This window comes from Aptenodytes patagonicus, chromosome 1 (genome assembly GCF_965638725.1).
Source record: "Aptenodytes patagonicus chromosome 1, bAptPat1.pri.cur, whole genome shotgun sequence".
Classification (NCBI taxonomy): Eukaryota; Metazoa; Chordata; class Aves; order Sphenisciformes; family Spheniscidae; genus Aptenodytes; species Aptenodytes patagonicus.
Window position 1 is genome coordinate 165,612,387 of NC_134949.1, and position 23,481 is coordinate 165,635,867.

At 37.8% G+C, this 23,481-nt stretch overlaps 1 protein-coding gene across 1 annotated transcript in view; it reads right to left on the reverse strand.

Moving 5' to 3' along the window:
• The window catches only part of ITGBL1 (integrin subunit beta like 1), a 156,497-nt gene that overhangs the window by 87,940 nt on the left and 45,076 nt on the right, over positions 1-23,481 (reverse strand). The window contains exons 3-4 of the mRNA XM_076361439.1: positions 4,000-4,146; positions 52-174 (exon numbers count right to left, since the gene is read on the reverse strand). Coding sequence (XP_076217554.1) covers positions 52-174; positions 4,000-4,146 — 270 coding nt within the window. The remainder of the gene's footprint in view (positions 1-51; positions 175-3,999; positions 4,147-23,481) is intronic.

The following is a 23,481-nucleotide window of genomic DNA, read 5'->3' on the forward strand; positions in this document are numbered from 1 at the left end:
ACAGCCTGTATTAATCTTCACCATTCTTCTTGTACTCACTAAAATACATACCTGTACACATCTCTTCTGTCTCATCATCTATGCATTCTCTGTCATCACATTCACAAAATTTACCATAGACCAGTCCATTTCCTTCTGAGTTTGCACATTTACACCTGCCACACTGACATGTGCCTGTAAACATTTAAGACAGTACTCAATGACTGCAGTTTATGGAAAGAGTTTCATTAGTCCATTAGAAATGGTGCATATTTTATTTCCAAGAAGGCTGAAATCTAAAAATCATCCGGCCAAATAAAGACAGACACAGAAACAATCCATATCAACAAAAAGCCTAATCTTAGCTGTAAACAGATACAACATTCAAGTGGTTCATTTTTAATAAGGAGCACCATATTTTCCTAAGTAAAATTCACTCCTAGAGTTGTCTGTCTGACTTCATGCAACTGAGGTATGAAGTCAGCTTTGGAAATCATATCTTCTGCCTACTGAAAGGAGAAAATTTAACTTAGTCGTCTTCTCAAGAATGAAGCCTGGTTTTGTCCAGCTCCACAGCCATGTTACATGAGAGTTACAGGGCATGGCTACTGAGGACCTGAAAATACATCTGCATAAATTCACGAAGTTCCTTTGCACTCTAGTCTCCAGTCCCTTTTCTACAACCATCATCTGAGGATTAAGATTTTATAAGTATAGCCTTGGAGAAAAAGCCAGGAATCAAAGGAAGGAAACATTGGTGAGGAACACCTGCATGAAGACCTTATGATCAGATGTCAGGAAAAAAAGACTCAAGCTAGAAAGCAATTACTGCAGCAATACATTAATTATACAACAGACAAGCTAATTGCAGAGAAATACATTTATATCATTATTAAACAAACCATAAGGTATTATAATAGCATATCAACATTTTTACTGCAAAGTGCATGTTTTTCCAGTGGTATTGATGTCCACATTACAAGTTATTTCATTCATTTGAAGAATTGTAGGAACCTCTATCATAGCAACTTGTTTCAGGACTTTGACCCAATCTAAGCTTTCAGGGCTCATTTTTCTTCAGTTTGTGGGTGATGTCTCAGAAAAGAGTAGATCTTGCAAGAACGTTAAGAGCTACAACAAAGACACTTGCTGATTTGTCACAAGTAAGATGGGTTTTACCCATGTCAGACCAGCAAGTGGTTTGAGAACATGGGTCTGCCTCAGCTTCTCCCTCAATGTAAGTACCCCTGGGACTCCCAGATGCTTTGGACGTGTAGAGCTGTTTTTTCTCACAACATAAACCACAACAGAAAACTTTCTGACATAAGGAAAAGCCAGAGCGCTCAGGCGATGCAAAGGATGGAAATGGGTTTGTAAACAGATCTCTCTTCTGTCACCTCTGGTCTGGTCGCACATTTGCTTCTTGGTCTTTTGAGTAGGGTTGCCCCGTCACCCTCAGTGGCCGCCTCTCTCCATGACCGACCCTCCCAAACAGAAAAAGTTTGTTTTATTGCTCCCAGGGAAGGAAGAATCCCCCCTTTCCCCTCAGAGAGTCTATCTGACCTGGAGCGCAGTTGCCAGGGCAAAGCAAACAGCTGCCCTCTCCTCCTCCTCCTGAATATTTTCTAGTTTGGAACATAATGCATGATAACATATAACAGCCATAAATAAACATAATAAGGAGTTCTACAATCAAAAAACCAAAGATACTATAAAATCACGTTACAAACAAAAGTATTACCATGCCGGTCATATAAGACACCCCTTTTCCCTACCTCTAACACATTTATTAAAATTGTAAGGGGCCTTTGTGCAATACCATGTTAAACTGGGGCCCTGTGGTCAATGGGCTTGCACAAGCTGTTTCAGCAGTCACTGGTGTCACTATGCCAGCAAGTATAAATTTAAAAAAAAAAGGAACTTAATTCACAAGACTCATAGTCCTCACGTTACATCCATACATATTTTAGGAAACATGGTTATTGACACAAAAGAAGTCCTCCAAAATAGAAGTTTTATGCCGATATTACACAACTAGTTTGCAGAAATCATTTTACATTTCACCATTACAAGTATAGTACAAGTTTTACTAAACTTCATATTAATCCAAATGAAGAACAGAAGAATGGGGCTCTGCGACATACATGGCCAGTCTAAAAAAGCAAACTTTAAAAATGTTTGCAAGAGCTAATATAATAAAATAATAATAATACAACTGATAAGACAACATAAGTAACCTACAGAACTAGAATAATATGCTACAATTACTTGGAAAATAAATACAAATAAAATTTTTGAGAAAACTGTCTTGTTTACAGATAATTCCCAAACAGGAAAAAAGATAAAATGGCAAATTGATTCATAAATTGGGCATCTAAAGAGGTCAGACAGACTGTGTCCTAAAAGTGTCCATTACTTCCCACCGACTAGAAGTGGAAATTTTTCACATAGAGAATCTTGGTTTAGGTAGGATGCCCTAGTTGCTCTGACAAATGATTAGGAACAGTTGAGTCAGAAAAATTAAATTTTGGGGGGATCTTGATTGGTTCATGAAAAGAATTACAATAAATAGTAAGCTGTGTGACAGCAGAGGACTGTTTTTGCAACAACTCATGTCATCCCTTTCCATCTTCCACTGGCAATTAAAAAACAGAGCTCAGACCCCAAAGGCAATGTTGGCAGTAGATCAAAAGACAATCCCATCAAGACAAAATATGTATGGTTACAGCCCATCAAAGTTACCCCAAACTCCCTAGCCAGTCTCATTGGAATTCCTGTCCTGTTTAATACCAGCAAAACCGAAAGCATTTATTCTTCTTATCCCACAAACATTCCCCTCTTAGCCACTTTTAGTGGTTGTTCAGCTACGTTGGTTTTCCTGTGAAGACTCAGTGATAGACAGACAGGGGCCACTTCTAGCCAAGGAAAGAAAGAGGAAAAAAGGTGTTAACAACCTTGTTTAAGTACTTCGACTGATCACAAGGAACTATGCTTATTTTTGAGAGACAGTTTCTCATTTAGGTGTCTCTCATTTGTTAGCCAAACAATCACGAGTTTCATATAATCTATATTATTGTCATAAATGAAATGTATCTTTTACCCAGAATGCTGTATGCTTAAAATTTTACATTAAATTGGTTTCACATCTTGTTGTGAGAGCCTAGCTTCTCTGTAGCAAGTCCCACAAATCCTTTCGGTTCTTTGCTCATGTCAGCAAATACCTTGCGAGAAATTTAGTTGCATGAAAATGTATGGACCCAGACAGAAATTAGAGGCCAGCAATAGTGAGCAGAAGTGGGGTTCCTGAAACATTCTCTCACTCGGAGATCAATGTAATGGAAAAACCGGAAGGCAGTTTCTGGTCTCAAACCTTGACTGGTAGGAACTGCCCTTCAAAATTTTACCATTCTGCTGTGAAGTCTGCTAAAAGGCTGTTTCTTTTTCCTCTGATTTTTTTTAAGGAAAGGACATTCCTAGTTAAGTTAAGGATGAGTTATAAAATTAAAGAATTAGAGAAAAGAGAGTTATCAAATCAGAAAAGTGAAGATGAAGTACCCCATTAAAATGGTTCAGCAGATCTTCCAGAACTGTTTTTAATAATCATTGTTAGAGCTCAAAAGTGTCTCAAAAAATGTCCAGCTTATAAATGTCCTGGAAAAATATTTGCAAATGCCATTTCTGCATGCTATAAACACGAACACAAACAATGACATCACTTTCTGTGTTAGTGCCATGACCATAACCTTTTGATGGGCAAAATACATGACACAGCTGCAGCTTCATCAACCTAAAATAGCTGTGGATAAACTAGAGTACAAAAGTAGGCATTCTGAATCAGTGCACATCATATGCACAGGAATAGGCCTATAGGAAAATTAAGCATTTTAGTATACACACAGTTATTTCTCAGTCTCTTAAAACATACTCTACAAAATTCCTAATTAGAAAAGAAATTACAGTGATTCTCAAGATAACACAGGGAGAACATCAAGCCATCAAAAGCAACAAAAGACATCTTACCTGCACCAGAACAGATGATATCTTGAGAATTCTTGCACATTTCATTGCTTTTCTTCCGTGTAAGATTGCAAGTAGTTGGGTACTGACAAGCTTCACCATACCAGCCTTCATCACATTTGCACTTCCCACAGTCACACTTCCCATGGCCTAGCAATGGAAGGAAAGAGTGTGTCGAGTCCTTTTTTTCATTCAGAAAGTGATATTTTCTAATCCAGCTTTTAAAATAGATTCCATCAATTATAGTTTTAAATGAAGATGATTAACAGATTCACTTAACGTAGTTCATATGCAACTAAAAACAGAAATGAATAAATATGATCTTAAATATGAGGAGACATCTGAAATCACCATGACTTTGAAATCTAATGTATGCAATTTTGATAGGTCTACATACGAATTCTTATTTTAAGAAGGAATATAGAACTAAAACATCCTGTATGAACTATGGGCTTTCTTACTACTTTCATCTCTTTCTCATTCCCATATTTGTCTACTGTTAACTATTATTAACACAACAAAACTCCAAGTGCAGAGACTCCATTCACCTCCTTGGCCAGCTGTAGGCAAAGAACAGCTAGAAACTGCAGCCTGAGGACACAGGATTAACGATTATGGTACAAACCCTGAAAAGCAGCATGGATAGGGCCAGCTACAGCAGCAAGCAGTAACTCCCTCATGCAGCAGTAGCTGCAACTCCTACCTCAACTGAAAGGTGCAAATCCTTCTTCCTGAATCCTCCTCTGGCTACTGGTTCCTCCAGCCCTCTCCCACCCACTTAGACTCTACTGCGTTGCTGCTGCAAAACTGAATTTTATCTTTAAATATTGACACAATATTGGCAATGTAGTGTATTTCGATACTCATAGGACTATATTTACTTATGATTATTTGCTAAGTGTGAAGTATCGTAAAGAACTGATGCAGCTGCTCAATCTATTAGGATGTGGCATGCTAGCCTTCAATCAGTTGAATAACACATTGCTTAAAATTTGTAATAGATCTCATAGCATGAAGAATTATAAAAGTAAGGAAAGTGTAAGTTCTTCAGTTTTCTTTAAAAATACCCAAATTTGCAGATGAATTGACAAATTACACTATTTATGTTGCACATTAAGTATCATGTTCCACACTGAATTCCAGGTGCAAATTTCTATCCCTTAATTCTTTAGCATTCCTTTACAATTTTAGGTAGTAAATGTGAAAACAATTGCAAATCTTTTAAACTAGAATATTCAATTTTAAAATAAATACCATTTTAATGTATATCTGATTGACAGAAGATTCCCTTCCAATCACTAAATCTCAAAAATAGAATCTTATTGCAGTCTATTTTAAATGCATCTGTTGCCTGCAGTTAGTCAACTGCCTGAAAATACGAGCCCAGCCTGCTGCCAATAAGAAGGAATTTAAATAACTATTGTAAATAGAAAATCTTAAAGAGTAAGGGGAGTATCTTTTGTTGCTCAATAAGATGTTGTTTGCCTTCCGAGACGGTCCTAAGACAAGATACGGTTCAATAGCTGAAAAAAACATAGTTGAAAAACATATGAGAGAATCATGTTAGTTCTTGTTTTAAAACAGGAGTTGCCACCTTAAAAATTGCTGAATAACTCCGTTGGTAAAGGACAAGGAAAAAAAAAGTAGGATATAAAATATATAATAAAAACCTACTCTTGTAATTACTCTGCTTCACTGACAGGTGATAGCCTAAGCCATCCTGGAAAATGGCGATAAGTCCTAGGGTAGCTTAAAAAAACTAAAGACAAAACATAACCATCTCCCTATATTTTCCTTCCTTTCAAGGATTACTTATCACAATGACTTTGCATTTTCCATGTTAGGCACTCCTGTGATTTAACAGTTTGATGTCTGCTGCTGAAGAAAAGATGCTCTAATAAAAGGAGGACTGATTTTCCTGTTCCCGTGTCTAAATGACAAAGTAAGACAGAAGCCTCTGCTGGTTAGTACTGACGGTCCAGCCACACTAACCTCTCTCAGAGATGCACTAATCTAACATGTGGTGCATAAAGGAAAAAAATAATTTCACTTAAAATTCATACAGCCTGCTTAAAGAAAATGAATAAAAGAATTCCATGAGAGTAGCCATACGGCGCATTTTCTTGCCTTTATTTAACAACAAAATACAAAAACCTGAAATTAATGAAATTAACTGAGAGAAATAATGGAAGATCTCTTGCATGCAACCGAAAGAAACTATAAGGAATTTAACTAATATGAATTTTTAAGATTGTATTAATGATTTTCACCTTGGCCACCCCCTTAAAATATCCTAATTTTGCCAATTGGATATTTTTTTTAACTGTAAAGCAGTGGTAATATTCTGCCCAAAAATTTGGGTGAGAGAACTATATTGAAGTGTAGAAAGCCACAAAACTGCCTGCAATAGCTTGTGTAACTCACTGTCTCTTCCCTGTCACATAGACGATGCAGTAGGTCTGCAAGTCAGTTTGATATAGTAATCGTTTTTTTGCTTATTTCCCACATCCACGTGTACCAATTTTATGGCCTTCCTCATGGCAAAAATAGTGATGTGATGAACTATAAACCAAGTATGTGATAAACTGTAAGAAAATTACAGAGGGTACAAAAGGTTTCTAATTGGTTTCAGATTCCTTTCAGAAAGGTTTGTGTAGGATCCCTTTTGTTGTATATAAGTTTCTGTATCACTTAGAAAGCAAATAATATTATGAAATAGTAAATAAGGACTAAATAGCACTATGAAAGCTGCGAGGTGATACTGTAACTTCCCAGAAAATAAATTCTACCAATAAGGGGTAGACCCAGGTATCTGAGGATGTGACACATCACGCAAGAAAAGTGAGCTACAAGACCTTATTAAATAGTTGGTCAAGAAAACTGTATCTCAGAGTAAGTGATGACACATTCATTCCATTTTTTAAAAAATGGCTGTAACATGAATAAATGCTAAACATAAATCAGAATTTCACTTGAAAAAATCAGAAAATAAGGGAAATAATGAAGACTCAAGGAAGTGCTAGAATTCCTTTAAGAAAAAGACTGGCTGCGGCCTGTGAAAAACTTGCAGCTTCAAACATGTGGAAAAACCTATTATAACAAAGGTCTCCATTTCTAACTAGATGAGCAGTCACCTCAGAGAGTATATCTGGAGTATGCAGAAAGCTTGTAGGGTGGAAAATGAAACTAGTATGCAAGGAAAACTGTCAGATGTCAGAAAATATATGGAGAAAGTGAGAACAGAAAATGTTAGGCAGGGTCAGATCTTGCAAAATTGCAAGTACTAAAATGTACTTTCATCATCCAAATAAAAAGAAAACAGGAAAAAGAGTGGCTTCACCAAGCAGCAAAAAGCAGTTAAGATTACAGATAATTTACAGACAGTCCAAAACAAAATTAATATGGGGATGTTGACTACAGTAGCAAATGCAGTGTGGCTAATGATACAGACTGTGGAAATGAAAATTACTCATCTAAGATGAGAACAAAACAAAGACATAAAACTGTTTTTAAGGAAGTGTCTAGACCAGGAGGGCGAGACCCCATAATCTCCACTTGAGAGTACTTACAATACTTGCACATGAAAGGCCACTTTAATAACAAAGACTTTTAATGAATCTATCAGGCTAGCAATCAAGTGTCTGAAAAATAAAATCCCTAACTTTTTTTCTTTTAAGAAAAAGGGATGTACATGATCCAGGCAACATAAAAACAAGTGGCTCTGACCTCATGAGCTGTGCAGGGATTTGAAACAAATTATGAAGCATTGCATAGCTAGAGACACTGATGTAATGAAAAATGGAATATAATGAATAACAGCTTTATCCCAAAATAGGCTGTCATTATGCCAAATTAACCTGGCATATCGCTTTATAAGATGACTGATATTTTAAGAAAAGGAACACAGGAAATCTAGCTGATATGATCATATATATTGGATACAATGCCACTTAGGAAAAAAAAATTATTCTGGATAAGGTACTCTAAAAATGTAAAAGAATCACAACTTGGTTTAAGGGTAGGAAACAACATTAGGACCAAAAGGGATATTGCTGGGATAGAAAAAGATTACTGGTGGTGTTTCAAAGGATGTTTTTGGAACCAAATATGTTTACTGATATTGATAGAAAAATTCAGAGTATGCTAACAACATTTGCCAATGACGCAAACCCATCAGCCCTCAGTAGAAAGGTGAAGATGGAAAATCATACAGAATGAACTGGACTGACAGTCTGAAGGACTGAAGTAATAAAAGTGGATTGAAACTAGAAATAGAAAGCACAGGGTCACACAGCAGGGACAAGGAAAGGATGCCATAGGCTAAGGCCTCCCCAGTTGGAACTAACAAGACGAGCTTGAGCGTATACTCATGTCAGCTGTGGAAAGATGGTGCGACTACGTCTTTAGCTGAAAAGAGTCTGAGATGTACCTGTTGAAGATACATCAGTAGGGACAGAAAATGGTAGCAAACTTGCATTTGAAATGCTACACACAATGTACGTAAAATGGACACGGGTCCAATTTATGCTGGAAAATTACCATTAGGTCTCTAAACCTCAGAAGAACGAGTCAAGTTTTCCAGGGAAAACACTTGTAGAATTTTAGCCACTTGCAAAGTTGCAATAAGCTAGGAATTAAAACATCTCAGCTGAAAGATGGTAATTTAAACCACAATCATTTGGCTCTGATCACATGCTTTTGCCCTTAGACCCTTACCTTCATTCTAAGTGCATTCTAAAAATGTTTTTCTGCTACATGTTTGCATGCCTATAGGTCCAAGAGCAAAGACACAAAGGTTAAATCTCTGACAAAAAGTTCTGGATCCACATCTGAACTGCATGTATTCAAGACACCGATTTGGAAGCCTGATTTCGCTGAGATCCATCTGTAATCCATCATGAGAGACAGGCACTTCTGCAGAGTGACTCAGGTCCTGTGTGGGCTGGAGAGTCCTCAGAGGTTGGCTGTCTTTCTTCACTAAACTACTGGGAAGCGTGCAATGATTGAATAGGATACACAAACTTAACTGGTGGGACTTTGGAGTTTGGTGCATCACTAGACATGTATGCGTGCAAATAAAGATTCGTTCATTTATTTTCTTTTGCTTCACTTATCTATACAATAATCTATGTCAGGTGTTAAAAATTCTGACACACTTTGCATAAAAAAGGAGAAGGATATCAGCTTAGTTATAGGTTGAACTCCATCAATTTCTGAAAACAATTATATTACATAATTATTGGGTAAACCAGAAACTGAATTTGAATATTGCTTCCATTTCTATGTGCCTACAGAAACTGTAGCATTCAGCAGTGCTATTGCTATTTCTGTGCCTCCCTCTGGAAAAGATTCTCTCCACCTTTGTACCAGTTTTGGTTCAGATTTTTTTACTTCATACTAATGTTCACGATGGCTGAAAGCTCTGCTGCATCCTAGTGGTTAAACTTTCCATAGGCAATGCAAACAGTCAAAACAAATGACTTGTTCTCTTACCTACCATGCTCTTGCCACCTAAGAGCATGTGTGAATGTATGCATATCTATGTGTCGTGATTATCTTGTCTACTGAGCAATGGCGTGGCACAAAAATGCAGACTCCGCAGAACCACTTAGCAGAAAACAAAAATAAGAAGAGACTGGTCTTGAGGTTAAGAACTCAAATTGAAAGAAAGGTGACTGGGTTCAACTCTTGGATCTTTCATTTTCTGGATAGCTTCTGGCACAGGACAACATCACCAGGGCTCCAAGAGATGATCTTAAACTCTCTTCTTTATAAAGCCGATAATGATAACTAACTTTGTCATAGAAATTTTGGTAAGGACAAATTTCTTGGTGTTTGACAGCTTTCAGATGTTATGTATGATTAGAGATAGCTAGTTTAAAAAACAAACAAACAAAAAAACCCCAATGAGGCAATGTAGTATCTTTGAAATTACATTCAACCTTTTTCTCAGTAAGATGAAAAAAGCATTCCCTGTCTAGGGGCAATTGTAAAACTATAATCATGTGCTTGTTAAACTGCAAGGACCAAGCTCTTAAATAAATTCTTGGTTCATTAAGCCAACACTATTGGACATACTGCCTTTGGTAGAATACCAGAATATGTATGTGGTTGTGCAGCATTAGATATAGCACAGTAACTCTCACTACAAAAGAAGTCTCTTATTGGAGTACAAAGATCCAGGCTGTTTGACCAGACATTAAAATACACTCAGATGTCTTCGCTGTCACTTATTTTTAACAACTAAAGCCCAATTATTCTATGTAAGAACACAACTGAGGGCAGTTCTCATTTTAAAATTGTAATGGAATCAATTTCCTACAGGCAGGTGAGATTTAGCACAAGGATTCCTCTCTATAGCATGAAGTCAGCCATCAGAAGGAAATCAGCAGCTGGCATGATAATTGAATTGGGCTCATTATTATTCATTTTTAGCAACGACTGAGTGATTCATGAAGTGCTTTTCAAATCTAAAAAACACTTCATGAAATAGGTGAAGAAATATGAAGAACTTGTTGTTATGGATTCCCACTTTAAATTGGGATGTTACATAGGAAGGATGATTGAATTGTAAGAGTTGAAAATTTTGGGAAAGTAAAAAATTAAAACATTGTTCTGCACTTTCAACCTAGACCAGCACAATGAAGATGTTTTCAATAGTTCTTTCCAACTGGTTGACTTTCTTGTCTATAGTTAGTGAAGCAGATTTTGCTACTTTACACCAATGTAAAGCTAGCAAAAATATTTCAGATTACACTAGGATAAGATCAGCAAAATGGCCTATTCTGTTTAGTTGCATTTGAGATTCTCAATAACTATGCCTTGCATTCAGCTGAAGCGTATCTCTGAGTCTCTTTTTTCAGAATTGTTGGAGTTGCAGTTTCTGAAAAACTTGTCACTGTTTCTGAAAGTTGGTATCGTTACCTTTTTTTTCTATGTCAATATGCTTGAAACGAATCTCTCTTTAAGGTTGGGGTCTTGGTTGTTTTTGTTGTGCTACCTCCAGTGGAAGCCAGACGTCTTCTAGACCTTGACAGCATACCCTGGGGATTCTGTGCCTACTGAAATTAGGGTCAGCAGCGCTGGGGTTTTCACAAAAATACTGGCTCCTTCACATCCCAATCACTTCTTTCCCTTCCTGTGCTGACACTATAAGGCTAAACTACAGATTGGTTAAGGGGACTGATTTGAATTTAGAAACAACTCAAAAAAACCCAGGGGGAAACTTGAGGGAAAAGAGCTGCCTAATGATAGTAGAACATTTCAAGCCAATTTTGCCACTCAAGCCCCTTTATCACCAAACCACAGCCCTGATAAGAACTGCATCAGAGGTTTTCAAAGCGACCCAGTAAGCCCAGAGGGCTTTACAGAGGAAAAAACCTAAACCTTTATTTACCTTTTTTCAGAAGGCTCTTAAAAATGCAAAAAAACTTTGAACTTAGAAGTTCTTACATTAAGCCAATTTCTCTGTGTTTATTTAGGGTGTCCAGACCTTGAAGTGGCCCAGAATAACAGATACAAACATTCAGCACTGGCCTTTGGGCAGCCTGGGAGAGCAACTGAGTCACTGTGACAAGAGCACACGGGGTCTGTAACACAGTTTATCATTAGTTTTCATCTCTCAGCTCTCTTTAGTGATTGGATTCCCCCCACTCCTTTAAGTCCATCTGAAATGGATTATCGGAGTTAAAATAAAAAATGGTGACAAATCATCTCCATTTAGTTATTACTGGATGCACTTTAACAACAAAGATATCATAAATGGTATGAAATCGTAACACCAACAGAGGTACTAGAGAACAGATAAATACAAACCGAACTACTGTATATACTTCTTAAGGAAAAGCCCTCTAGTAGATAAAACAAACAAACAAACAAAAGTCCTATTGCACTTGTTGTGCTATGTGTGCAGGGATTGCTTAGCACGATGTTTTAGTAAACAAATATTCAATAGTGTTCTGAAAGAAGATAATCAATCAGAACCCACATTACAATATAAAAAATATGCCAGAGGTGGGTGTGAGGGCATGACTACTGATGTTATTTAATTTTCAGGTTATAAATCAACTAGCTATTACAGATATTTCTATTATACACACTCTGCAATATTATTTCCAGCAATACCCTCTTTGTTCCATGTTGACATGAGGAACTTAATACCTTGGTGTGTTCTCCATCACTTGAGTCAATGTGAATACTGCAGTTTTAAAATCCCGTATCCCAGTACAAGTTGTGCAAACAAGTTGATTTTAAAGTACTATTGCTAAATTAGGAGATTAAAATTATTAATATTTGCAGGAGAATATTTTAAGAAAGCACTTAAGGTTCACATCAGCAGCATACATGACCTGTAAGTAATGTGCTCTCATTAGATAAAAACTGTTATTTATTACATTAATAGAAACAAGAAACTGTGGATCAGATCGAACAATACTTTAAAATCAGCCTCTTTAGAAATGGAAATAGACTAGAAAATTAAGCTGGAATTTAAAAAAAAAAAAAAAAGTTGCCCCCGGAGGGTATTTTAGACATTAAAATGAATTAAACAATATCAGTAGAAAACTAGTCCTAGAAGATAAAAACATCAGACTGTTTAAAGAATTCAAACTTTTACATAACTTCTTTAAGATAGGAAAAAAAAAAGAAAAAAAAAAAAAGAGAATACTCTCCCCTACTGAGACTACAGTTATCTTTCTCTGTCCAAAGAGGTCATCATGCATGATTTTACTTAGTTTTGAAATTTAAAACTACACTTACTGTCAATTACAATTCCACTGCCAAGATTAGAATTTAAATTACAGTAATGTTTATAAAAGCTGTTAATTGCACACGCTGGTCATAGGTTGTTTTTAATATGTACTATCCTAATCCTATATTTCAGAACTTCAGAACAACAGTTTCTGAAAGAGGCCAGGAAGGATTTTTACTCTTTTACATGGTCCATTACTTGGTTTAATTTTTTTGAATTTTTTCTCTCTGTTCTATTACGTACTGAAGATCAGTCACAGGAAGAGACAGATCTAGGTGAGCTTGTCTCCTGTGCTCTTAAAACTTCTCTGCACACAACTCTGTGTGTGTCAGGTAATATGGTTATAAAGCTCTTTCTACATCTCCATCAACCTGCTTCTGCTTAAACCCCAAATAAGGCATTAGAAACCAAGTTTTCAGCAAATATGTATTAAACCAGTATAATATGGAGGATCTAATCCTATAGTGCTTAATGAGGATGTTTAGTTAATCACAGACTTTTAAACCAGAATAGCCCACTGTGGGTGTCCAGACCTGTCTCTTTTATTCCTTTTCCCCGTTCTGGTCAAAGGAGTTATTTTCATTCTAAATTACCTAAATTTCCACTTGGTCAATACTAAATTATCCATCTGCTAAAGCCTAACCTTGCTTTAGTTAATAGTCTCAGGTTGCCCAAGATCATATAACATTTGGCAAGTTCAGTTATTGGGAAGGCAAGTGATTTTCATTTTACAACTATTTTACTGAATAATCTAGCTAATTGCAATCTTCATACTTTACATTTCACATCACAGTCTTTGAAATATTCATTGACATATGGTATCAATGATATATCCACTGGTATATGTCACAACTAGAGAAAGTCACAAAGAACAGAATCACAGACTGGCGGAGGTTGGAAGGGACCTCTGGAGGTCACCTAGTCCAACCTCCCTGCTCAAGCAGGGTCGCCCAGAGCTGGTTTCCCAGGACCATGTCCAGGCAGCTTTTGAGTATCTCAAAGGATTGAGACTCCACAACCTCCCTGGGTAACCTGTGCCGATGCTTAGTACCCTCACTGTGAAAAAGTCTTTCCTGATGTTCAGAAGGAACCTCCTGTGTTTCAGTTTGTGTCCTTGTCTCTTGACCTGTCACTGGGCACCACCAAAAAGAGCCTGGCTCTGTCGTCTTTGCACCCTCCCTTCATGTGTTTATATACATTGATGAGATCCCGCTGAGCCTTCTCTTCTCCAGGCTGAACAGACTCAGCTCTCTCAGACTTTCCTCATAGGAGAGACATTCCAGTCCCTTCATCATCTTTGTGGCCCTTCACTGGACTCTCTCTGGTAGCTCCATATTTCTCATGTACTGAGGAGCCCACAACTGAGCACAGTAAGTTAAAACACTTTCAACAGGCTATTTACTAAAACTAAAATATTTAAATAAAATTTTAATAATACAAAATTTTATTAAAAGTAAACCACAAGGTTTTGAAAATATTATTCTAGTTAATGGGGAAAAGAGGGGATGACATGAATAAGAAACAAAACTGAAGAGAATAAAACATTTTCATTTCGGCTACTTGGTTTAAAGGTACTGTGTTCTATGTAGTTTTGTTAGATTGCTTGCAAAATTACAAAATAAAATACATTTTTAATATCAAAAAGTTTCAATTGACAAAAGGATTTTTTTGGAAGTTCATTTCATGGCAAATTCTTTTTTGGTTATTGTTTGAAAAAATAATGTACAAGACATTAAAATTTCCAAAACTTTGCTACTCCAAGGTCATTGTTTCCAGTTGCAACATATGGCAAGTGTAATACACGGGTTTAGCACTTTTATGTACTCAACAGTGCTCTGAGACCAAACTGTCTTTCATAGCTTGAGTCTTTTACTGGAGGAGTATATAAACCCTACATTTATGTATGCAAAAAATTATGTGTTTTATTACTGCATATGTGTCATTAGTACAATACTAAATCATACTAAAAGGGTACAAAATATAAGAAAAAAAACCCCAATACTGCCGATTAGTGGCATTTCCTTTTTCCCCCTATTGGCTATGAATTCAAATTCCCTGTAAAGTGAACAGACTCAATTGTAATAAAAATCAAGTAGATATTGTGAATGATTAAAATGAAGGAAAGCAACACTCAGTTGAATGAGCTCCAGTTTGTTACCCTGGGGGTGGCACAAGTTGATATAATTTTAAATGTGATTCATGCTGTTTAGACAGATGATATAAGTATCTCAGGGAGACAGAGATGAATTAGTTTTATTCATCAAAACAGTCTAGAGTCAAGGTTTCCGTTAATAATTCAATGGTTCTGTGACAGATTCCTTACTTATTTTTAACCAAATGGTTTCTCATTTTTTTTGAAGAACAAAAATAATCAACTTTTAAGTAGGAAGATCTTTTAATAAGCAGAGCAAGTATTCTTTGGCTTCTCCAGAAGACTGCTTTTCCATATGTTACTTTCCCAGTGTAGACTTTTGTACAGATAATGCACATATCAAACAAAATTATACCAGAGACACGAACAATTCCTTTCCATGAAATAACTTGCAGCGAAGGAAAAAAATACAAAGGAGCTTCACATATTTATCTATGTAGACACTCAAACTTGTAGACACTCTGAAAACTACATTCCTGTGGGAAAGAAAGATTTACAAACCCAGCAGGTTCATGTTTGTGTTGCTGTGCTCAAGAGCTGAAATAACTGAGTTAAATAAACCCCGTTTCCTGAGTCTGAGCTGGTTTGGTGTGTTCTCCGGGTTCACTAACAGATGCTGGCCCAGATACCCTTCGCTGTCTCCTTCCACAGTGCGTGGCTACACATAACCTTTGCGGCACATAAATTTATTAACAACTGTGCCACCAAAGGCCTGCCCAGCAGCTAGTTGATTTAAGCCAAACCGTCAAAGGACTTCTAGACTTCCGTTGGCACAAGAAAGGAACCTGTAAAAACCCAAGGGCCTCCACAGTTTCACCTCTTCGGTTGTCTGCCAGTAAGTCTGGAAACCTTGGAAGCCATGTTTGTATCAGAGCTCTCGAGGTTTCCAGCTGTGGATCTTAGTCCCAAAGACAGACAAAAGACTCCTAATGCTTCCATTCTCAGATATCTATGGTAGTGACCTGAAAATCTAACACTCGGTGGCTATCGTTTGAGAAAAGCTCTTTGAAAAGCAATTTGAGGAAAGCTCTTTTCCTTCTGGATTCAACAAATGTGAAGTTTCCAGTGAAATCCTGTTTCATTCAAAAATTCCATGCTATCCCTACTGCCGGCAGCACCAACACTCTGCTCTGCAGAGCTACAGCTAGGCGGTGGTGCCACGGCTACTGCCTCTCTCCACCTAGTCAAACGCCATGCTTCCCACCCCAATATCCCCTGGAGCTCTGAGAGTCTGCTCTGACCAAGCATTAGTGACCATGCATATTGTAAAAAACTCTGCGCTTCCCTCCCCTGCAATGTTTTTATTCCTTCAGCAGTTTTGTGAGCCTGTCAGGGCCCTGAGGGCACCACCAGCCCTCCCTGCCCATGCCCAGCCTCCCAGGGCTGCCCCCACCCTGCCCATGGCCAAGGTCCCCATGTCAGCCACCCGGGCCGTCAGCCCCTGCCCCGTCAACACCGAGGCAGGGCTGGTCTCCAGCTCCCCACAGCCCTGCCCTGCCCGGCCATGAGTCCTGCTGAGCCAGGCCTGATGGCTGGGGCTGCCCCGGTGCCCCCATCTGTCCTGTTCCTGGCTGTTCTTAAAGACAGAGCTGCAGAGAGTGCAAACCGCCTGCTGAAGAAACCAGCCATGTAACATCAGCAAGTACTCACTGCAGTGAAGTCAGGGTTTCTAAACCCTGGATACTGGAAGACATTTTGTGGGAAGAGCTGCTTTTAGTTCATCACTGGGTACCTGAAGGAAGAGCAGCATTAAGGGGAAGTTTGTAGCTAAACCTTAAAAGCTTAGTTACTAAACTGAAGAGTTAGCTAAAGATGATATGGCTAAAATATATCCAGTTAAGTACAAACTAACTTCAAAAGTTACCAGTGTATCAGATCACTGGGAAAAAAAAAAAAATCAGAAAGTTATTTAGGGGTAAAGTTATGTTATACACATTGCACATTCAAAATGAATGCAGCTGGTATTGCAGACTAAGTAGAGCACAGGTTGACACCACGAACTTTGCTTTAAGGACTGGGTGAGCTCAGATTAGCAGTAGTAACATTCGATTTGCTACATATTTCACATGTGGCCAGGCTCACACGCAATGCCTGGCAAGGATGCCACCTGCGTGTCTTTGCTTTTGTCTTGAAGTTCTCATGTGAACATCCTTTTGCTTGACAGTCAAAATGACCCATAATGTTTACTTCTAAGAAAATCCTGTAAGAGGTCTGAAGGCCATAATGCTGGTGAACCTCAGCACAGACAGGATCCAGGCAGCCTGCCGTGCCCTGATTAGAGATCCATCTGATGCTGCACAACTTAAGATTGCCAGCATCTGAAGAGACGTAAGATTATCTGTGCTATCCCTTTTTCCTTCTTGTGTTGTCTCCAATAAAAGGTATTTTAAACAATACCTTATGGAGTCTGAGTGCCTTTCTTACTGGCATCCATAACAAACAATAGCACAGGTGTGTTACAATTCTCTGTAGCATTCTCCAAAAAAAATCAGACTTTCTACAGTTTGCTGGTTAGCAGCTGGTCAAACAAGCTCACAGTAAACATGCCAGTTACATAAATATTACACAGAACAAGTCAGCTGGGTAAGACAGCTCCACAGAGTACAAAAACGAGTCTTAGATATCATTCACAGCATGGTAAACCTAATGCCCAAAAGGTCAAAATGACAAGCCTGGCACAACCTGTACATGAGCTGCACACAGGAGAACCTATGCCTAATTCAAGCCAACTGGCTGCACAAGGCCTATTCGATGACTATGTAGTCACCATTGAGTCAGAAGCTAATAAATTTATGCTACATCTCCTTTGCATAGTGAGCTGGAGGGGAGAAAAGGGGACACATAAAACAACTACAAGCCTCCCACAATGACTACACCTAAGCGAAATTTAGTAGCATCATGAAAAGTTATCATTACTCAGTAATTGTGCTTGAGGAATGACTGACTGGTGATCCAAGGACTTTTTTCAAACCAAGGATCTCCTAGATGATGTACTTTCTTATCTGAAATAATTATATTTAGTGTTATTTATTAATGATAGATTAATTTTTAATATTTGTTATCAAAGTTGCGTATATGCTTTACAAAACATAATTTCTCCAGAAGTTCATGATAAGTATAGTCAGTTAATTGGAATGGATAACAATTTTATTTAATGGTTGTTTTACATATGTAGCAAATTAAGGGACGTACTTGCACACTCTTTCTGCAGCTTTTGTTAAAAAGCTTAGTTTAAAGTAAATTCTTTGTGGGTGTGTTTCGCACAGCAGCATCTCAACCAGAAAGCATAAACAAAGTTAATGAGTTTCCTCAGATTTAAATCAAAAACATATTTTTCAGTCTTTTGGTTAAACAGGAAAGTTCTCTAGCAATTTATGAATCCCTAAGCCAACATCATAAGTATCATTAACCATCTCCTTCAGACTTGTGTCTGGTAGGAAATCTGGTTCCTCTCTCTCCAAAACAATGCAAATGCACACTTGACACAGAAAATATAAATGGGAAACAACAGATCCATAGCTTGTCACAGCATAGATTTAAATTGTTAAATACCAGCTAGTAATCCCTGAAATTGAGTCACTAACCTCTCCAAAACTTTTGTTAGCGTATGGAGAAAACTCATTACAAAAAGAAGAGGTGTATAAAACCGGAGTATTCAAGCATGTGCTAGCTTGCAGAAATGTTTAAAAACAAACTGAGCATTGCATATAATTTCAGTAGTCCATTATTGGGGAGAAAAACCCGGGTGTATTAAAATCTCATTTTAGAAAGTTTTGAAAATATCTGACCACCAAGGACACGTAAGAGGGGCATACCCTGGCATTCCAACAAAGAGCATGGGTCAAAACTGAAATATAATTCTGAGCACATTAAGTTGTGCCCACATTTATCCACTCTTTTCAGCAGTGCCAGATGTTAAACAAATGCTTCTTGAGATTTATTTTGGCTATACTCTTCCCCCACTGTACTGCTAGGTATTAGGTTTTTCTTCCCTTGCTTTTTGAACATTAATCATCGCATAACACTGTCTAATTTTTTCCCTATGCTTTTAGAAAAGATAAACATCTGCGAACTTTTAACCTGTTCAGAGATTGTGGGGTTCTTTGTAAGCTTTAAGAAGAATCTGAAGTTCAGCAAAATAAAGATGGATCCTGTTTCCTAGAACATGCCTCACACTGATGGTTTCTTCTACAGTCCAGCCGACCCTCCTGCAGCACCTCCTGTTGTTATCACAGTCTCCAAAGTACAGACTTGCCAATTTACCAAGTTGTGCACTGGCTCCTCGGTGAAACTAAAATAGACTTCACTTTCCAAAACACGCTGTATGGTATTTGGGAAATTTTATCCCTAACCTAACAGAGACGGAAGGCTAAAATATATTGCAGTTGCAGTCAGTCTTCAGAAAGGTCAGGTCTGCATTGGTAGCATCCTGACTTCTCAAAATGTTCTAAATCCAGTGACTTGATTCAGTCAGAAGGAGGGGCCAGCAAGTGAAATAACAGGAGGAATGGTGAAGAAATAAGGTATTCAAAACAGGATTCCTCAACAAATCATTGCACCTTCTTTGCAAATAGGAAGACTTGCAGAGAGAAGGAGGGGGAGGGAATGAAAAAAAAATTTACTTTTTTCCAGATAATTTATTTAGAGAGTGTTGTGGTTTAACCCAGCAGGCAGCTAAACACCACACAGCCTTTCACTCACTCCTCCTTCCCACCCAGTGGGATGGGGGAGAAAATGGGGGGGAAAAAAAAGTAAAATTCATGGGTTGAGATAAAGACAGTTTAATAGGACAGAAAAGGAAGAAAAAAATAACAATAATAATAATAATAATAAAGATAAAAGAATATACAAAATAAGTGATGCACAATGCAATTGCTCACCACCCACCGACCGATGCCCAGCCAGTCCCCGAGCAGCGGCCACCCCAGCCAGCTTTCCCCAGTTTATGTACTGAGCATGATGTCACATGGTATGGAATGTCCCTTGGGCCAGTTGGGGTCAGCTGTCCCGGCTGTGCCCCCTCCCAGCTTCTTGTGCACCTCCAGCCTTCTCAGTCTGTAGAGCATGGGAAGCTGAGAAGTCCTTGACTAGTGTAAGCACTACTTAGCAACAACTAAAACATCGGTGTGTTATCAACATTATTCTCATGCTAAATCCAAAACACAGCACTGTACCAGCTACTAGGAAGGAAATTAACTCTATCCCAGCCAAAATCAGGACAGAGAGGATTATGAAAGCACTCTAGATTAGCCTGGTATATGAGTATTATTAATTCTTACAAGGCCGTTCAGTTCTTCCTATGGAAAAGAATGCACTTGAGTTACTTGGTTAAGTTAAAAGCTGGATCACCCTAAGCTTGTCTATACTCAAAGGAAGAGAAGTACATGGCTCCAGCAAGTGGCTTGGTTTGATTCAGATCTTAAGTAGGCCTGCTTATTTTCTGGAGAAAAAAAAGTCTATACCAGGATATACATTATTCTTGCTTTACAGACCCCTAGACATTTTCCAGCTAAAATGTTATCCTTTTCAGAACACTCATCTATTTTGTTAAATATATATTAGAACCCAATTTCTTCAGTTGCCTTTTGTGAAAAATTTACATATAGTTCATGGCCCCTCGCAGATCTGCACAGCAGTGTCTGAAAACCAATGTAAGCATTTTAGCAAGATAGATAGGCTCCTAACTTAGGTGCCTCAGGTACATCACCAAAATTGGGTGGGTGAATATGGTCAGACCCTTCTGTAAAAGGCACGGTCAGACAATGTAGGGAGAGGCCAAGGAATGCACAACTTTTGCAGAGCAGGCACTATTATATTATTTGTTTTTTATGTCAGATAACTTAAAGAGCAAAATGAAAAACTACTTGCCCAGAGACACAGTGAGAAAATAGCTGGCAGGTGGGAACAGGGCTCCAACTGCGATAGTATGCACAGATTACCATCCTTTTAAACAAAGAGTAATCAGCACAGTATTATACGTTTTTAAAATACCGGAGACTGCAATTTATGGCAAACTGAAATTAACTCTATTTTTATTCCCTGGTTTGAAATAAATCAGAGAAATCTCTTAAACTAGAAGAACATAATGGATAAAAGGTGAACAGATTGTTTTATTTGCTCTTAAAACATTATGTTTCAGATTCCTAGTGTAAAAAGATTATTTCTAGGTGTGGGTGGTATAACTGAACTAATCAGTCCCTTTATGTTGTTATTCTCCTTGCTGCACATTTAAATGTAGTGCTAATAAGTAATGAATTTAGGAAAAAAAAAATCAATCCAAACAATTGAATGACATTTTCCATTTCTGACAAAGTATGAAGCACAGGGAAAAACATATCTCAAAGTTCTGAAGTAATTTTGAGTGGAGTCCTGGATTCTTTTCATTTCAGATATTTCTATAGTTCCATTGCCATATCATTTTAGCATATCACAATCTATTATTAGGTGATTGTGTGGCCATTTACATTCACAATGCCCAAAAATTGTGGGGGGAAAAAAAATTACCCATGCTTTGCAGATAGGGAATAAAATATACTGGGAAACATGTGAGACAAGTGAGTTTAGCTAATGTTCCGAAGGTATTCATATGGCAGAGTGAGACAGGCTCTGTCTCCACCCTCAGGTCATGAAGTCAGTGGTCTTGTCCCTACACTTTGCACTGTGCACTTCCTTCTTAGATTAGGTAGCCGGGAAGGAATGGAAGAGAACATACAGAATGAATCCTGAAAGCAGAGAAGGAAACAGAAGAGACTGGCCTGCTGAAGTCAATGGCAAAACTCACATTGATTTTCACGTCTGGTTTCAATCTCAAGTCTAATCATTCTGCTCATGACATGGAAGTCCTCTCACCTGATGAAACCATCAGGGGATCTTCAGAAGCTCAATCACGGCAGCAGAAAGGAAGGCTGTTCTAACAAAGGGTGTTGGGTAGCTTTTGTCACGAAATCTTTCACATACACAGACAAAAAGACAGTTTCTCTGTCAGCTTTCAAAAGAGAAAATTCCTAAGAACTTTGGTGGCAATAAATGAAAAAAGAAGAGCAAAAAAACCCCTCTCTTAAATTACTGATTCAGTAAACAAGACTCTTATCATTCTTCTGAGTTTGAGATTAAGATGATGAAGCTTTTAAAGGAGACAATAGAAAAAAACAAGTCAAACAGTTAAAGAAATTTCACCAAGCTGCCTTGATAATAGAAGAGCATTTTTTTTCTTTTTTCTTTTTTCCTAGGTCTTCTCTTAATTGAACACTTCAGAAACATTTTGAGGGGGAAGATAGGGGTGGAAGGTCTAGAAAAACTAAAAGGAGCCAATAAGGAAAGTTCAGAAATCAAGGACAAAAACAAGGCATTTCTGCTTCTGACTGAGACACACTAATAGGAACTCTAACACAACGTGTACTGCCCTCATAATTCTTCTGTTCATGCTGGTTATTCATGCCTTTTCAAGCGTGACGTAATCACAAGCCCATCTAGTTACAGCAAGACCTTGGCCAGTCAGTGAATTAAATGGTTATTAATAGAACTTTAAAGAAAAGACAAAAAGAAAGAAACTAACTTGGGAAAACGACCTACTAGAGTCACAGAAAATAAGAATAATGCAATCGATCATTGTTAAAATAGTGCCTTGAAAGACAAAAACAACTGCAAGTTCCCCTGTTCCCCCTTCTGGTAGCATAGCTTTGTTTCACAAAGTTTTTCCAATGTGTAACCCTGGCTAGCTTTCATACTCTTTGAAAAATCAATTGTCACAGAAATTAATGTCTGCTTATTACGGATATGTTAGTTGTTCTAAGAAGTAGATCAATTTGAAAGACAGATTAGACAAGGTCAACAAATTCATGCCAACACTCTGAAACTTATGAATATGGATAAGTGTAAGACTGACTATGATGGCTTAGACCAACAAATGTAAGTGAATGACAGATCAACACAACTACTTTGCAAACGGTACTTAAAATACTAAAATCTAAGAGGAACATATTTCTCCTTAAGTAAATATCCTCAGTCAATGCTCCCCAAAGGAAAAAAAAAAAAAGATAAAAGTATAGGCTGAAAGGGGAACATATAATATTGGAGAGGTGAGGAAGGGAGAGGAACTGGGTAAAAATGTCAGAGTTGCTTTAAGTGCATAAGGGCTATGGCTGTAGGGGTAGGCAGAGGACAGTATTAAATACAGCATGTGTAAGGAACCTAGAAGCAAATGAAGAAGAAATGACAGAGTCTGAGGGAGTGAACAAAGAAACTAAGGAAAGAAAAAGAGACAGGCACAGATGAGTAGAAAGGACCGGGATACAATGTGGAGCACAGGGAACAAAACCACAGGACTGCAGAGAGGATTCAGAACAAACAAAGGAAAGAAAATGAAAAGGGAACGTGAGAAAATATAGGCAATTGTTAAAACATATACTCAAAATGGAAAAGGAAGTGAAAGAAAGAGGAAAAAAGCAGTGACATGGGGAGGAAAATGCAAAGAAGAAAAAAAAAAACCTAAAAAAATAGCTTGCCAGAAAGAGTCAACCTTGTCAGTCAAAAGGATAAGATGCGATCACATCAAGAATCAGTTCTGGCCTTGCAGAAGATGATA